The sequence below is a fragment of the Pygoscelis adeliae genome, unplaced genomic scaffold, assembly GCF_000699105.1.
Source record: "Pygoscelis adeliae isolate BGI_AS28 unplaced genomic scaffold, ASM69910v1 Scaffold63, whole genome shotgun sequence".
Lineage (NCBI taxonomy): Eukaryota > Metazoa > Chordata > Aves > Sphenisciformes > Spheniscidae > Pygoscelis > Pygoscelis adeliae.
The window spans coordinates 6,835,620-6,854,418 of NW_008824414.1; the positions used below are offsets into that span (position 1 = coordinate 6,835,620).

An 18,799-nucleotide genomic window follows, 5' to 3' on the forward strand; every position below is an offset into this window, starting at 1 on the left:
TAAAAGTGAAAGCAGTCAAAACTCTACGATATTATTAATAGACAGTAATAATGCAATAAGTGCACAAGAGTTCTTGTTCCCAGTTCAGTATGCAATGATCAGATAGTTATCACTTCCATTGCCATCCATTCCATTATAGGAATGCATAACTTGAAATAGCATATGCTACACTGCAGAGTGAAGTCGTAGAGGAAAAATGGATTTAGTCAAAGAATATTTAGATAGACTACCGAAAATACTTACTCCTTCCCCTCAAAATTTTTGCTTTTGTTAAACTGAGAGAAGGGATTAGTATGAATAAATTCTACTTTGAGCTAGCATCATATTTAAGTTCTGAATGTGGTTCAAAACTATGGGAGCATTTGGATCCAATTCAGACTCTCCCATTTTAAGGTACATCTCCTGCTCCCCCAACTAGTAGAACAGATAGTTCTACTAGTTCTGTCTAGGTAGTATTCAAACAGTGTAACAAAGAGCACTACATAAACCAAGCATGGCCAGCAGAGACCTACTTTTCAGCATTCTAATCCTATAGACTTTGACATAATAAATTAGATTGAAGAAATACCTTTTCATTTGAAATTTGTATCAGTCCTGTACTAACGGAGATATCAGCAGTGAGATGATATTCCATCCACAGAACTGCTCCATGGCTCTTTCCTTTCCTGGGGAGAGGTGGAGGATCAAAACCTGTTACTTTATACAGTACTGACAGCTTAAACACTGCACCCATTCCTCACATAGTTTAGGTGAGAGCTGTAAAAGCACGAATAACTTGTTTCCTTGAAAAAAAGTTGAACAGCTGAATGATTTGGTAAACAGATAGCAACTTTTAAAAGTATTTGCAGATATGAAATCTAAAAAAGACAAGGAAGAGGAGAATATGTCATAACTAAATCTGCTCAGAACCACAGTCATTTAACAGGCACTTGATAACACGGCATAAATTATTCGGCATATTTGGGGAGTACTTCCTTCAGAGACCCCAGATTCTATTGTTTCTGAATTTTGAGAAAATATTTACCACATACCCCATCTCACTTCAGGTGTCTGCTCCACAAGGAGCAGTAGTCATGCTAGCGTGTTGCCTGTAAATACAACAACTGGTGCGAAGGCACAGGGACCCCACGCAGATCGTTCTGGATTTTGTGAAACCTTGAATTTCGTTTCACAAAGAAAAACATATAATTACTGCAGTGTTTGAGCTACATAAGCTCTAGATAGTTAAAAACAACTTTCCCGTTTTTTAATTCTTAACAGCATTTCAAATTTGAGAATTAAGTACAATCTGTAGTTAGATAATAATGAAAAATATCTCAGACGAAACATGACAAATATCAAGATTGTCAGAATTATAGTTAAAAGGAAGAATAGTGTACACTTTAAAGCTATTAGAATAATTTGGAAAGCTAAATAGGAGCGTTTTCTGCAAGAACTCAGCAACAGGGAACAAACAGAAACATTAAAAACATCCAGACAATGGTTTATTTTCTCTAAAATATAAATTAATCTGTTTAAGTTTTAAATCATTGTAACATCTAGAAAAATGTTGTTTTTGAAATACAGGCATATTATCTAAGAATTTACCCTCATTGTTATAGCCTATTGTGAATAGCCACAGGAAATTCGTGCCAGAGTAACTTCCACAACTTTCGGTCACTTTTTTGCAAACTGTCAAGTATGTTCCCACTAGTTAACTATTGTAGTTAACTACGCATTGTGTATTTTTTTTATATATATATACACACACACACAAAGAGTTTGAATATGAGGTAAAAAAATGGATTATGACAAGAATATTTATTGCAATGAGAAAACTCACCGTGAAAGATTTACAGAACCCTCTGTGCTGAGACACTGTTGCGGTACAGTCTTTCTGAAGTCAAATGTCAAAACTTCCTGGGGGTCAGAGAGTGACTTGCAAGGATATTCCCACAGAGGGTGAGGTTCTGCTTCCTTGGATTCCCTAAAATTCAGAGAATTCTGAAGAAACAAAATAAGTAATGAAACTATCTGAAAACAATCCAAAGGCAAACAGTCCTTGTTTTCAAGTTAATTATGTGTCTTGAACCCAGAGTATTTAAGCAAAGCAGCTTCAAAAGGACAGGACTGCACTTCTTAGGGAAGTGCACTTTCACAAGGGAAAATATGTACTACATGCATGAACTAATCACTATGACTATGGTCCTCAGAAGTCAAGCAGAAACAGGCACTTTCAAAATACAACACATTTAACTTTTCTTTCCCTTGAGATGAACCCTACTCTAGAACTGCCTGTACTCCTCCACAATGACTATAAAGGCAATCTAAATGGCTAACTCAAATATAGGTATCTACAATACAGCTCTAGAAATTGATACAGATAAATGTCACCCTTCATATCTATTTCTGGGAAGTCAAAAAGCCTTTTTCTCTTTCAAAAGTACCTGCAAGGGCAAGTAAAGGCAGCAGGATTCATCTGTGAACAACTCCCAGATGATTTGATTTCAAGCTCAGAACAAAATTTTGAGAACAGTAATTTTCTTTTTGAACGAACAGAATTATTTTCAAAACAGTGCAAAGCACTGAAAAGCTTTGCAAGTGAGAAGAAACATACAACCCCAAAACACATGCCACAGAAGTTACCGTTTTGCAAGAACTAAATAGCCACCATATTTATGAAAAACTAAAACAATGGTGTTCTGCCTAAAATACAAGTTTTCCAACAGTCACTGAATACTTTTTTAAGCCGAGGTGAGTTTTGTTCTGTTTTGCTGAGACTTGTACTGAAACTATTTTCAGTCTTCTTACTTTAATCATATCATCCATAGTCTGGACATCAAAACCTTCACAGGTGCCACATGGACTCCGGATTCTCCATAAGTCCTAAAAAAGAAAACAGGATTTTGTTCGGCTTTATTAAAGGAAATAGGAAACCTTAAAAGTAATTTTAGCTGTAGATTAGACATTTAATAACAAGTCAGATAAAGACTCTCTACTATCTATAAATTCCTAAACCATCAGAACTACTGCAAGAATCAGAAGATAGGGTATTCTGGGAAAATGTTTCGCAGGTCAGTTAATTCTTTAGCTACTGTTTTCAATTTTTAACTCCTCTAAAGAATATGCCACATTTCCCACCATCTCTATGCATAGTTTACTTTTGAGTAGGTATGGATTTGCCAAGATTAAACCCTTACAGCCCCCCCATTTCCACTACCCAGCACAGGTAAGTGCTCCCAGTTGCATCAAACATCTTACAGCCTATTGGACTACCATACTTCCCTTTAGCACTCCAAAGATTAGTAAAACCATTTTAGGCACTTCATACTATGCTCACTGGCTTTAGCAATCCACTGGACAGACAATGATTCAGTTCAACTTTTGCCTTTTCTTAGACTGCATTAGTGGTCTCTTAGTAGAACAAAACATTCACTAGCTGTGGATCTATACATTTTTACCTGTTCATTGTTACACTTTACAAGATGGCAGCAGGACTACTATAAATTTAAATAAATGCTGTCATAATTTATGCCTGAATACAGCATGAACTAGAGTGACTGTAAAGAATCTCCAAATGGCATACCTGATAGAACTATCCAATCAGATAGGTAGCATCCTGTTTCCTAAATGCAATTATGGACTAAACAAGTTTATAACTGAAGTAGTTTCATCAAATTCTTTCTCCCGGATCCAGCTTTTACTAACTGCTTAACTGTAATGACATATCCCTATTCTGACAAGACAGAACAGCTTACAGAACTAGCTCTGCGGAATGCCTTACAACACTATGTCTGTTCCTTCTGTCTAACCAAGAACTGGTAAATGCAGAGGTTATTTTAAAAAAACCCACAGACTCTAGTCTTTGAGTCTAGATTCACCACTGAACGAAGAGGAAAAGGTAAAATTAAAGCAAGAGCTTTTGGAATAGCTTAATGGAACGAAACACAAGTTAAACGTTCTACCAAAATAGCTATGTGGAATCATCTCTGAACACAGCCCTGTACATAGAAGTGTAAAACTGAGGTTCAGGTGACATGGATGTTACTCTACATTCTGCTACTAGATTGCTGAATAATCTTAAGTCATCACTCCACATGCTTCAGTTTCCTCATCCAGAAAACAAAGAGAATAATGCTTACTTCCTTACAAAACGCTTTGAGTTCTAGGGAAGTAAATCCTCTAGGTAAGAGACCATGGAATTAAAATTAACTGCTTATTTCAGTCTGATTACTGTTGATTAGCCTTAAACATGTGCTTCCTATGACAAGATTCAGATTTACATTATTTACTCAGTATATATTTCAATTCTCTACATTTTTGCAGAAAACTGAAAGGTATGTAAAAACATGCAGCATAGTTGATTAGTCCCAGAGGGAAAAACACCATACATATTTTCACACGCACAAATCAAAGGCGCAAGTAAGAACAAGGTTAAAGAGCATTTGAATAAGGAAACTGTTAAGGGAGGGAAGGCTCAGACACAAAACTACACAGCTGGTGAACCAGACACAGGGAAGAAAAGAGAGAGAAAAGACCTGGCATTTTTAGCAGATAAACTGAAGGTTATGTTTATGTGAACATCCATTATATTACAGGCATTTTTTTTTATTTAGAGATATGTATAGTTTAGTCACACAATTTCAGACTATAAAGAGTTCCCTCACTTAAGCTACCGGACAAAAACTTCGCATATTCATTATGAAAGTACTTATTTAATTTCCATTGTCATTGTAGGTAAACTCTTCACAATCTTTACTGACCAAGTCCTTAATAACTGCAAAAAAGCTTATACATTTGTACAATTTCTGAAAGATAACTTTTCAAAGTATTTTTAAGATGTGACCCCTACTATGCTCAAATTTAGAACTGTGCACAGCCTCAAGTGGTTAAAAAAAAAGAACACACAATTATGAATCCTGCCTAGTCTTATACTCATAAAGCATCATTTTAAAAACTGGTATTTTGCAGAATATCTAATTTTATAAATAACCACAATTCTCACATGCTTCAGCAGTATCTCTCTAATCTAAAGAAACATTTTAAAACATTCATCCCTTTCATTTAAAATGGTAAAATTACTCAAGTTAATTTTCTGACAAGAGATGGCTGAAATAGCAAAACTCGTCTTCAAAATGCCAAATACTGTTTTCTCAGGTGGTAAGTAAAAAACAACTCAAAGTGGACAGTATTAAGATGAGATAACTCATCGTTAAAAAATACTGGAAGACTACTCAATTTTAAGTGGATTTGTGTAAATATCAAATGGATAGTTCTAAACAATCTCACCTGAAACTCCACAATCATCATGTGCAAAGAAGCAGACTGAGGTAGGACAGTGACATTGTTGGTAAGGTGACTGGTCACAGCTGTCCTAGCATACCAGAAATACAGGTTATGCCATGGCAACAAACTTGTAGTAAAAAACGGCTCTCCCACAAGAACAGAAATCTTGGCAAAGAAAGTAGGAGATAAAAAAGCAGAACAAAAAAGGTAATTAAAAGCATTATAATAAAGAACAACAACTCAATAAACACAGGCTGTTTATATCTTCAATAGTTGACAATGCAATATAGCAAGTGAAGTCATCTGGATAAAAACTGCTGCTGCTCCGTAAGGATTTAATTACTGCAAACTGCATATACTGCACAACGGACATCTTTCTGTGTTTTTAGTTAGCAAATTTTAAAATGAATTTTCCTGCAACAAAGTTTGAGAGAAAATATTGCAGTTTCAGGTTGGAAGGCTTTGTAACGAGAGTCATAGAATTTTGAAATTTTTAATTTAAGGATGTCAGTACTTCCAAATAGACTGCAATCTTCTGAGTGGCTTGAGAAAGAAGAGCTACTGCCTAGTAGCACGTATGCAGTTAAACCAGTTTAACTGCCTTAACAACTGGTGTAGATTACGCAGCACGGGAAAGTCATACCCTTTCAAAACAAAGCGAAAACCCTCCCACAGTCTTTGGTCTCACTTAGTTTTAGTGGGACAAGGTCTGAACCATCTACTCATTACATTTTATATGAACTGGGATATAATGGGATTCATTGGGGTTACAGTAGCACAGTAGGAAAGCAAGATTCATTTTCACCTTCTGCTCCCCACCACCCCACTGAAATTCAGTATTGGACAACTGTAACATACCTTTTTATCTTCCAAATGAGAAGATGTCAGCAACTCAGGACGTGCTTCTATTATTTTAATTTTATCTTCAAGATGATTTGCTTTAAAAAACTTAAAAAAAAAGCAACTGCCTTTATCAAAAGCTACAGTTGAGACTCAAACCCATACCAAAATAATGATTTTATTAAAAATAAAAGAAAAAAATAGCCAAAAGAAATTTTATTAAAAAAATTGCCTACCGTAACTCATCAGGATGATACAAGTCTATTCCTGAAGGGTGCATGCACTTAAAGCCAACATGTCACACCTAGTGAACTAAAGCACATGCCCTACATATTCCTTCAATTAAGTATATAAAAAGGCAGATAACACAAAAGTTGCCTCACCTTCATTCATTTGTACTTTGAAGCATATGGGAAGGACAGTCAAGAAAGATAAAATTACTTCAGCTATGAATACACTGCACATTTGGCTTCTGTTTGAGACCAGGTTTGCCTCCTAATTTGCCTACCATTCATGTTTTTGCACTCCTAAGCCACAGGCTGAGATTGATCTCTTTCAAATATATACTGCCAACTAAAACAGACACAGCTGAATGATGACTTCAGGAAGCTGCTTCCAGTTACTTCTTAGACATTAGCTGCCTCTCCTGAACAGCCTCCACTCCACTGGCAGGGGGTCCTGGGTTTTGCTGGGGCTTGAACAGCCTCCACTCCACTGGCAGGGTGTCCTGGTTTCAGCTGGGACAGAGTTAATTTTCTTCCTAGTAGCTGGTACAGTGCTGTGCTTCTGATTTAGCATGAGAATCATGTTGATAACACACCGATGGTTTAGTTGTTGCTGAGCAGTGCTTACACTAGTCAAGGACTTTTCAGCTTCCCATGCCCTGCCGACTGAGAAGGCTGGAGGTGCACAAGAAGCTGGGAGGGGGCACAGCCAGGACAGCTGACCCCAACTGGCCAAAGGGACATTCCATACCATGGGATGTCATGCGCAGTACATAAACTGGGGAAAGCTGGCTGGGGGGGGCCACTGCTCAAGGACTGGCTGGGCATCGGTTGGAGGGTGGTAAGCAATTGCACTGTGCGTCACTCGCTTTGTATGTTATTATTATTACTATTTTATTTCAATTATTAAACTGTTCTTATCTCAATCCACAAGTTTTCTCACTTTTACTCTTCCGGTTCTCTCCCCGATCCTACCGGGGGGCAGGGAGGGAGAGTGAGTGAGCGGCTGTGCGATGCTCAGTTGCCAGCTGAGGTTAAACCATGACACAGGGCCTTCTGTGCTCTACCCCAAGGAAGCAGCTGAAACATCGCTTGCAGTTACAACCCACTACCTACTGTCTCCTAAGAGCCAAACAGCAGAGCAGGCATTCCCAACTTGTCTCAGCTGGAAGACAGAACTGCTGGATACCACCTTCCCAGTAGGACTGCTGCACGCCAAGCTACGGCATCTCTCACATTCCACTAATCCCCAGAAACAAACAGCTTGGCTTTTATCACCAATGCAATGAGGGCAGCAGAGCAGCAGCTCAAGCAGACAAGCCAACAGGCATCTGCAAGGAGAGATCAAGTACTGGCAACCGTATTTCCCTCTGCTCAGCTCAACTTCACCAGTGGCCTATTCAGCTTGTGGCTAAAGCTATGAGATTGGATGTATCTCCAACAGGATGTATTCCTCCAAGTATTTGCATGAAGCTCTGTACAAATACCAGGAAAAAATAAGAACTCCTCCCCCCAACATATCCCACCTCCCACAGTCTTGTCAAACTGTATGATCAAATACATTCATTAAACTGATTTAACCTCCAAGCAATTGATGCAAGGACAATCAAAGGCATCAGCTCCAGCCTTAGAAATGCCATGAGTTCATTTACTGCTTTAACAGAAAACTGAATACTCACTTTTCCCATGACAGAACAGGACACAGCAGAGTTTTCTAATGTAAACACCTGAAGAAAATACACAACAGTTAGTCAAACTAGCTTCATAATTTTTAATTAAAAGAATATGTAAACGAACAACGAAGGAACTATTTTGATGCCCTAGTGAACATAGTTCGTAAGAACCATGCATCTATTCCATAGCCCACTCTCATGTACCTTTTTAACAACAAAAACACCCCCAATAACTACAGGCTAAATAATGCTGTTTTCACAGCCATACAAGAAAAAAGCCCAACAGAATGCAAATATGTATTTTCCATTTTTAAGACGCACATAGCATATTAACATTTGCTCTAGGTATATATTTACTCCTGAACAAACGCAAGCATATTGCCAGTGTGCTGAATCAACCTCCAGTAGTGCTTACTCCTTGTAAGCAGTTTAACATGATCTTACTGTATCAGCTGGAAAGAGCTCAGATGTGCAATGCAGCACACCAGCCTTTTGAAGTAAGAAGAAAATTAGGTTGTATTCAAAATTGGTGAATAGTTAGGCAATATGCTGCTACAGGGCTAGGAAAATATTATGGAAATCCCTGTCTGCCGTATTCATTTCCTCTCTCCTCAGTAGTTGTCTGTGACTAGCCACTACTAAAGACGGAACTACAGGGGGCATGGATCACTGGTTTAACTCGACATGTTTATTTCTTTCTACAAATTGCCTAGCATCTTCCTCAGGATTGCATTACATTACACATTCCCAGATATTCAGTCCAACTATAATAGATTTTAGTTTGAAGAGCCCCATGAGAGAATACATCAAGTAAGGTATATATACATAAGTGAGACAGCCAGGCAGCTCTCAGCTCTCATTTACGCACAGACGCAGTATTCTTACTGCTTCCTATCTTGCTGTTACAGACCTTCCACTTCAGACTAGAATTGTAATTAATAAATGTAATTATGGAATTGCAAACATGAAAGAAGAAAAAAATTGCCAGACATTTAGGTCAGTAGAAAGAGTATTTCCAAAAGCACCAAGATACAAGATGGCAAACAGGAATCGGTGGGGAATGAGGAACACCACTTTCATTTCAAGGCTACGCAACGGTAAACATCAAAACTGGTAATTATCATCTCCCTAGACTTCAGCTTGATCAGAGATGAATTTAACCTCCACTTCAACACAATGGGAGCCCCTTTCTCACTTGTCTCTGAAGAGGCACTAGAAATAATTAAATAATGGGCTGGAAATGCTGAACTATATGAGAGAACTAAAAATACGAAGCTACAATGCAAAGATCAGAAAAACAGGAAGTACTGTACCTGCTTTGCTCCAAGATAGTGAGCCAGCACAGGCAGCAGACTGCCATCACTGATACAAAGGCAAACACTATCTGTTTTCAGAACCTACAGAAAATAAAGTCATTGTTATTCCTATTCCAGATGAAAAAGTTTTCAAATTCTAGACATTTTGGTGGCAGTTTTTCCCCACTTTATACACTTCCGTATCAAATAAGGACTGGGAGATACAGTGATTAATATAACCACTTCAAGCAACAGAATAGTGTAAGAAATGTTCATGTAATCCCCTTGTTTTAGGTCAGAGAAGTTTGCACAAAAAGGTATTGGGTGTCTTCATTCAACTACCAATACTCCTTCTAACAAATACACTGAGCTGCTACAAATTCCTACACAAAAATGGCTGCTTACAATTTAAAAAAAGTAATACCAAGGTTTTCATGACAAAATATAACTTGTATCTGCTGATGCAAATAAAATATACTTTGTGAGCAAAGTCCTTTAGCAAGGGAGAAACAAATTCCATAAATAATTAATGCAAATAAAACAATACACACATCTATCACAGAAGCAAAAAAACCTACAGGCAACATGCACTCACTTTCATCAAAGACTCGATGTATTGGCGTGTTCGGTTCTGATCATTTAATTCCCCAAAGCGTGGTCTATTCCAAAGAAGATGAGCCTGACATCTACAAACAGGACTCTCAACACGAACATCTGCTTTATTCTCCTCCTCTCCTCTGGAAAAACATTTCAATGAAGTATTACCTACAGCATCAGTAACATGTTTTCGCAAACAGGTACATTTATGCATTTTAGCTAGTACGCACATTAATGCGTATGGACTCCACTGTTACTTGTTCAAATTTACTAGTTCTCCAGGGACATTTTTGTAGCTTTGCGTTTCCAAATGAAAAGGAGAGAAAGGGCCAATTTTCATGTTTTTTAAAAGACAAAACCAAGAACCCCCAAACTTTCCCCCTAACTGTGATGGTTAGGTATTTTAGGCTTTGACCTTTTAGAAAAAAGTTACTCATTTGGATTCCAAAGTAAAAAAGGCACATAAAATTCAGACATTAACTTTTAAAAATCAGTGCCACCTTTAAAAATGTTAGCTGCTATTGTCATGACAACCAACATGATTAAGCTCCTTCTGATTTGAGCAAAAGGCATTAATCTCAAAAAGACAGTGCTGACTAGGAAAATAGAAAATGCAGACAGAATGACAATTATTTCACTCCTTTACCTATACGCCAGCTCAGCTGAGCTATATTTTAGGATTTCCAGGAACTAACCGTGAGTGCTTTTTGTTTCTCTGTCACAGAATGCCACCAGATATAAGGCAGGAGCCTGCAGTCCAAACCTCAACTGTGTTCTTATGCATAACGTGTTTTTTTCACCTGTGCATTGCCCATGAAGTGGCTTTTAATCATTTTCTAGTCCTTAGGTTATTATCTTGCTCTTCTACAGAATAGCTGCTCTAAGAGCAGCAAATACTCGAGCTTGGAGTAAAATACCACCCTTTTTCACACACATGTATCGTTACCTGGCTTTCTGCAGCTTGTACCACACAGAGTACTCATCACGACAAGCAGTCAGGTACACCTTCTCACCCTGGAGAACTGGCTCCTCATTTGGAAGAAAATACACACACTGCATCCAGTGATCTCTCCACTGAAAAGGGTTGATATACAAAACCTTAGGAAGTTACTTGTAAATAGTAAATGGAAAGTAAACAAATAGCAGGAAATCAATTCCTAAGAATGGGCACAACTTTGAAGTACTGATGTACGACTAGTTGAAAGAATCTTGTTCACATTAGCAGGGCTGAATAAAGACTAATACCATATATTGAATAAACATACTTTATATAGATTTCTTACAACAGAATAAGCCCGAGACCACTGGCTTGCTGACTAGCTAAGCTTATATTTTAATCAAATGAAAAACAAATCCAAAATACACTTTGCATTTATTAATGCTGTTTCACCTCTATAGTTCACTTATGTTAGAAACCTGTATTGAATTGCTGACAGTGACCAGTGGTTGGAGCCTCATGCATCAAATGACGTCACTTAGTGTCACTCTGATATGACAGCACAACTATTTTGTTTCAAAAAGTTATTTTCTGCATTGCAAATATTCCAAGCTAATCGGTCATTCTAAGCTGACGGAATGCCCTGAAGCTTGATAGTTTTCAATTTTATTCTCAAACATGTAAGTGCAAACAATCACTTTGTAGCTTTCTTTTGACTAAGTTCATCCTACTAGTAAATCCATTCATACAAAACCACAGAAATCTGATTTAATAGCGATCTCCTGTTCCTCTAATTATCCAGTATCAACCCAGCATTTTCCCACACCAGCCTTTTTTATGGGAGTATAAATATATTACCATAAATTTAACACTTATTTGGAAATTTAATTTAAGAACTACATGGAAGCAAACCACAGACTAATATTTTCACCAGGGATAGAGACTAGTTAAGGAAAAATACGTGGAAATCTTTATTTCTTGGAAGTAAAAGAAATAAGAAATAAAATAAAAATATCTGGAAGACAGCTTCAGTTTTTAAGCTCTACATTAAATCTTCCATTTAAGTTTTACATTTAAAGAAAGCCTAAAACGGGTACATACTATAGTTAACGTTTCTATGATTTGCTTATTTAGCATCTTCCAATACATAAAACATTAGCAAAGTTCCTATACAGTTTAAGGAACAGCTGCTTAACACACCCAGTATGGCCTTTACTCAGAATCATTACTGATAGTCATCTGATGATAGTATCTGAAGGCTCAGTATTTTACCTGGAAAGCAGAAGTGGATTTTACCCAGTATGGAGCCATCGTGCAATTTATCATCCCAGAGGGGTCCATGTCAATATCCCACCAGGAAAGTACGATTTGTGCCTTGCCAGATTTTACAGGCTCCAGCTGCACTCTATAGTAGGTAGAAGCACTCCTTACTGGCTTACTGAAATCCACACTGCAGAGAAGCAGGAAAATTGTAAAAAGAAATAGTTCAGCATTCTTCAGAAATTCTCACTAGCTTCCTAAGCTGAACACACAACTTACATAAAAGGCGTAACAGGAAACAGGAAAAAGTTCTGAACAAAACAATGGCTACCTTACCTGAACATTGTCACCACATCACTAAGGATAGTGAAGTCACTTGAAGGCATCTGGTTCAGTTGGATATCACAAACAGAAGGAACACCTGGACAGTTCTCCATTTCTGAAGGGGAGACAATAATTTTTTCACCATCCTCTGCTTCGACATGAACAGGAAACAGTTTGTTCCAGGACCACATTCTTTTGGATTCCACTAATTGGACATACACTGTTGCCCTGTGAGGCACTGCCTCACATCCTTCCTGAGTGTTCAAAATAAAGGGTAAACGCATTCAACAAGTTTGACTCATTAACATGCATGAGAATTACATCAATTGAAATGTGAACCGATTTAAAGAAAAGTTGGACTGGGAACTTTGAAATCTTAAACACAAATTATTTCAGAGACTTCTGTACCATCAGAGCACTTTCTCTTTGTCTATCTGTGAAATACGATGCATGTATCTATCCTGTTCAGTGTGGTTCAGCAAGGCCAGGTTACTTTATTAACCCTGCAACATTATCAATTTACTAGCCTCAGTTGAACTTGCATTTCCATTCTCATTCTGAAATAAGAGATCTATCTTGAGCTTCTCAAGGCAGACAACTACTAAGCTATCAACATTAAAACAGAGTTGTGATTGCAATGAGTAAATAAGAAAAATAATGGCTCAAATATTTATGCAATGACAACTTTGTATCCATGTTGAAAGAGTAGAAAACATATAAGTTGTTCTAAAAAAAACCACCAACACTGTGAACTAAGAGCTCTGTGAAGTCCAAGAACAATGCTTTTACAAAAAAGACTAATGAAAATTTAGAGTGATATATGGAAGGCAGCAAAAATTATGGAGTGCTTTTGTCTTTATATGTAAAACTGGTGAAATGAAACCTAGAAACCTAAATAAAGTTTTGCCATCCACATTTTAATTAAAGGAAGAAATTAGAAAGGGTAAAAGAGAAAGCCCTAAAATTATACCTCTAGATTATATGTCAAAAAACTGGATATTAATTTGATTACAGTGTTTAAAGTATTTCCACAGGCAAAAAGCATGCGGAGTAGCAAAAGCTCCTTAGGAAAAAGAACCCAAAACACGAACCAACGCCTGGGAGGTGAAGCCCACCAAATTCAGGAGAATAATTTCATTTTTTAAAACAGCTTGGAACAAACTACCAAGGAAAGCTCCAAATCAGAACTGGATGCCTTTCTGAAAGACATTTGTTAACCAGCAAGTTATTGGTTTTAACACAAAGCAACTAAGTGTAATTTCACAGCCTGTGATTTACAGTATGAACCTCAATAGCTTTATTCTAGGTATGAATCTAGTAAATTATTCACTAAGTAATTAGCACAGCTGATGGTGTATTTACAAAGGATACAGAAGCCTAAATCAAGTATAATCTCTATCCTACTCCAGATAAGACAGAAGAGTTTCTCTAGAGATAAATGTGACACACTATCAATTTCTATTTTCTTACCTGTACAAGATATTTGTGTGCATGCTCATAGGTTGGTAAAGCTCCTTCTCCTATCAGCTCTGTATCAAATAATTCTGTTACCAGGATGTTTGCACGACATTGCATATCTCCGTCTAAAAGACACAATTTAATATTGTAATATTAAGACTTTATATAAGTCTTTCAACAAGATGCTATCCTGAAGACGCAAGTAATTAAAAAAACATATTCCTGTTAGAGAACCTGTTGAAGACTGCAAATTATTTTCCTTTAGAAGTTTACTATGAAATAAAGATGACTACTGAAATACAATTACAACACTTCCTTTTGAAGTAAATTTCCAATGTTACTTTCTAGAGAGTAAAGGATTTCCTTGTTTTAATTAAAAACATATGGAAAATAAGAATAAGACATATTGCTTCATGGTTTTCAGGTACTTGCCAATTATTTTAACCCTAGCCTATTTTTCTCACCTGGGCCAACTGTGACTTCAGTGGAGTGCTTGTTGATTACCTTGATCTTGCCACAAAAACCATTTTTCTCCACTATCTTCACAGCAGCATTAGCCATGGGCTTGAAAACCTGTAAATAGCAAGAGTGTAACGAACTGGTAAGCTAACATTAGCTTTCAAAATGAAAGAACACCAACACAAAATACACTAAATTTAGTCCTGCAAAAATTTAACATCTTCTGTATCTTCTCCTATGTTTGAAGTTCATTACCATGAAACAGGACAGAAAGCCTCACTTCAAAAATTCACAGAGCTCCAACGTCACTGTTACAAACTGAGTATCAGCTGTCTCCAAAAGCTACTCCAATTTAACTTTTGAAAGACAAGAATACACATTAAGAATATTTTAGCATTTACATTAAACAAACTTCTTTATTTTCAAAAATAAAGATATATATGCATCAAGAGAGGCCCCAAGAGACTTATATGTGCTCAAGACATTTAATTAATTAATGAAAGAACCCAAAACAACCAGCACTGAAACGGTCACTGTAGAATGCCAAAAATCTGCTTTTATTAACAGCATAACCGTGAATTTTTGTTTCCTTCAGAACAAAAAGAATAGAGAGAGTACATAGTTTGAAAATAATAGAATGATTAAGAACGTGTTGAAAGGGCTTAATGTCTATATCCAGTTTTTAAACTCAAAAATTTTAAATATTCTACTCAGCCACACAATCTGACTACTTAAGACAAGACATTTGTGGCCACTTTGGAAACCAGCACAACTCTCTCTGATTGCTTCCTGTGTCTACATGAAAGAGGACTGTCCCTGAAAAACGATCACAGGACAAAATCCTAGATTAAAAAAACCGTAGAGATTTACTTGGATAAAAATCACACAGCACTCTTTCAGCTAAGACCTACAGACAAGTGAATCTTCTCTTTGTTTCTTCAAATGCGTTAAAAAAAGCTAAACCGGCCAAAATGTTCCTGTTGTGATCCTTAATATAAGTAACGGCTGCTAATGACCATCAGGATGTTTCTTAATTGCCAATAAAAAAAGGAGGTGCTCTATCTAATCACGAAGAGATGGAAAAATCAGTTTGAGACAGTCTCTTTATTATGATGTGGTCCACGTTATGATTAAGTGGTCTGAGAACCCATCTCCAAGAGGTGAAACTTATGAAGATCAGCAATATGGTTAGAGAACACTCGCATTTTTTCAAAAACTTTGTTGAAGTTTTCCATATTACACTTGAGTTTTGGTAAGAAGTACAGAAGACAGAATACTATGAAACTTTACTTAGTAATTTTAATCTGTACATTTACAGAAACCGTCCCAAAGATGAAAAATTTACTATACCTTTTCAACTATATTCTTGTAAGACCTAAGTGGTTTTGACACATAAAAGTATCAAGCTTGCACTTCAGAAGCCACAATACAAAATAGCAAATGCATCCACTCCACTGATCACGCAGACAGAACAACTGCACTGAAAAAGAGGCTACGAACACGCATGCAGAACTATGTGCAACCTGTGACAAATGCTTACCTCAATTGCATAGCAGAAATCTGCACCTGCTGAAGCTGCCATCATAGACAGGAGTCCTGTGCCAGTCCCTATATCTAGAACAATTGCTTTCTCACCTCTTTCTTTTACTCTGCTCACTGCAGCACGAATACCTTGGTAATATTTTACATTCTGTGGAGAAGAAAAAAAAAATTTAAAAAAAAAAAATCAGCAGCCTTTTGTCCCTTTATACTTTTAATTTTTGTGCAGAAATCTTGCATTCTCCAACTATGAGTTTATAATTAGAAAAAGGCCTACAGACATTCTTTACGCTATACAGTCACACCAAAGCCATTTTCAGCAAAAGCAAGTGTTTTTGGAGGGATCAGTCCACTTAAAGTTCATCAATTTTTAATCACAATATTCACATCGTCATTGATCAGTCAGCTATTTAGAGTGCACACATGATTTACAAATGCAATGTATTTTCTGGAGCAACTAATAATAAGATCTATGTGAGATACTACTGTTTTTCTGATTACTTTTCCCCTGCAGCACCACTCAAATAGTCGTATAGTGCCTATGACAGCACAAGAGCTAACGTAACTTGGATTTAGATTCCTCTCTACATCTGCTGGAAAACTTTCATACATGAGAAGCAATGTGTAAATACTGGCTTTTGGTTATGTGCCATTAAGTGGGGCCACAAGCATACCAGCATTAACAACAGGAAAAAAACAAAATGCTGTCATCTGTCAGCTACAGTACACATATATTAATATGTGTATGCTTATATTTACTCCATAACAGCCCGTTGTAAGACATTGCTTTCCAAATGATTTATCAAGCCTTTCCAGAGAATACACTATCTTTGGACGTTATAAATTTGGAAGGTTTACTGGATCCCTTTCTGAACAATTCTAGTTAACGCTTTTGATGTGTAATTCCAGTAGAGTTGTTTTAATTGCTTAAGACACAACTTGCTGTCTCTACATGGCTTATTAAATGCCTGATCCCACTGGTGTGTTTCAATTCAATATGAATTCAAGACTTACAGTGTAGGCACCACAAAAGTCCTTAAAAAGGTTATTGATGAAACGGTTGACTAAATGGCTAGAGCAAAAAACGTTTAAACCATTCACTCCAGACTTTATCATGCTTGTAGATATGGTATCTCAATTTTCTTCTCAATCCTAAGCAGTAAATAAGAGCTAAAAATACCACAAAAGAATAAAGATAGACTTTACTTACATTCCTATAAACACTAAGAAGCCTAGATTCACATTTACAGCCTTTGAAATTTCATCTAATGAGCACTCTCTGTCAAAAATGTCAAACATAGAACAGCTAAATCAGCTGTAAAAATTGCAGTAAACAACAGAACACTAGAGTCAGATGTAAGGCAGCATCTGTTGATCTAAGAGCAGGTCTGGTATCTTAAAGGGCACAAATTTCATCATTTCATCTTTCAGAGAAACCTGTATAATCATGCAGTAACAACTATTCAAGAGAAAGGAAATGGCTATTTTCTCACCATTCGAAAGTTTTTTGCTTCTATACTTACTCTGTCTTTATCGTGAAGCATATCTGCATAGCGTGATCTACAATAAAAAAAATTCCAGTCAAAATACTACATACCGCAAAGCGCAACAAAACTGCTAGATCTTATATAGCCTCCTTTGTTTTCTCTTACTAAGGCAACTGGTCCTTATGGCCCATAAATGCACAGATAACCGACACGCTCTTTGAGGATCTGAACTGTTTCCCAAATCTAAGGAATAATGTCATTTCAGTGATCTGGTCATCAGCATATAAATGAACTAATTAACTGCTGGCATATATCCTCTCTTCAGGAATGGACCCAATACATAGACCTATGGACAAACAGCTGTGAAATAATAGCTGGGACAGATGGAGGTTCATACAGAGCAACACACAGCAATGAAAGACAGCCTACTAATGAACTATCATTTGTTACCAAGATTTAAATTTCTTTGGTCCCCATTTCTTCATGGGTTGCACTACTTAAAAATACCCCAAAATCTAATCTTCCCAGTTTCTCTGTCCGTTACATTAAGCTCTTAGAAAAGTTACTACAGGAACAGGCAACTAACAATTATTTGTTGCACTGGAGATTTAAAAATTTAGTCAATGTATTTTGCCACAACTCAGTCACTGTCAGTATTAAGCACCTCAGAAAACGTTTAAAAAAATTTAGAAGAAAACTACTTGGCGAATACTTTACAAAATTCTGCATTTACAGTTCTGCCCTGTACAACACAGGGTATTGTAACATTTAGACTGTCCTACAGGCTGTTCATCTCATGCCTTTGGAACTTCTACAGAGATAGAATGTTGGGTCATAAAAAGTTGGGTTTGTCCTTTTTTGTAGCTTTAGTGGAACAACAAGCTGGTTTTTGCAGTATACCTTGCAATTTCCTGATGGTAGTCATAGTTCTCATCCTCTTCTAACCACTCCATTGCACCAGTGGTTGGATTAGCTCTTCCACAAAAGGTCTTCATGATCAATCTTAACTTGTGTTATTTATGTATTATGTGCAGCTTTGCTCCCTTGGCTTCAGTATAATACTCAAAATACTGGCTGTGAAAAAAAACCCACAAAACTTCCAGTGAAAACAACAAGACATTACTTTAGCTCTGGATACATATATATACTTTCCCTATTACACCTGCCTTGGCCAGAAGCACTGGTGACTACCTTGCACTTTTTCTGTAAGGATGTTGTAAGCTCAAATCTGTCACCCAGCCCTCCTCATGAACTCAGCCCGGAAAAAAAAAAAAAAAATCACCAGTAAATTCTCAAGGAAAAACACCTCCCCCCGAGAAGAAGCACGTCGGGCGGCAGAGGCCAACCACCCACTCTAGGGGGTCCCCACACCCTGAGGAGGGACCTGCAAACGCTGGGCAGCGGCACAGCCGAGGGGACCACCGGCCGCACCGCCCTCCCC

At 37.2% G+C, this 18,799-nt stretch overlaps 1 protein-coding gene across 1 annotated transcript in view; it reads right to left on the reverse strand.

The window, feature by feature from the left end:
• Positions 1–18,423, reverse strand: part of PRMT7 (protein arginine methyltransferase 7) — an 18,667-nt gene extending 244 nt beyond the window's left edge. Inside the window, exons 1-16 of the mRNA XM_009320804.1 lie at positions 18,259–18,423; positions 17,395–17,431; positions 15,873–16,022; positions 14,338–14,446; positions 13,886–13,998; positions 12,428–12,669; positions 12,104–12,281; positions 10,841–10,968; positions 9,893–10,034; positions 9,316–9,399; positions 8,009–8,056; positions 6,124–6,213; positions 5,269–5,430; positions 2,791–2,865; positions 1,823–1,983; positions 543–665 (exon numbers count right to left, since the gene is read on the reverse strand). Of these exons, the coding sequence (XP_009319079.1) occupies positions 543–665; positions 1,823–1,983; positions 2,791–2,865; positions 5,269–5,430; positions 6,124–6,213; positions 8,009–8,056; positions 9,316–9,399; positions 9,893–10,034; positions 10,841–10,968; positions 12,104–12,281; positions 12,428–12,669; positions 13,886–13,998; positions 14,338–14,446; positions 15,873–16,022; positions 17,395–17,431; positions 18,259–18,353 (1,937 nt within the window). The 5' untranslated portion in view covers positions 18,354–18,423. The remainder of the gene's footprint in view (positions 1–542; positions 666–1,822; positions 1,984–2,790; positions 2,866–5,268; positions 5,431–6,123; positions 6,214–8,008; positions 8,057–9,315; positions 9,400–9,892; positions 10,035–10,840; positions 10,969–12,103; positions 12,282–12,427; positions 12,670–13,885; positions 13,999–14,337; positions 14,447–15,872; positions 16,023–17,394; positions 17,432–18,258) is intronic.
• Positions 18,424–18,799: the final 376 nt, after the last annotated feature.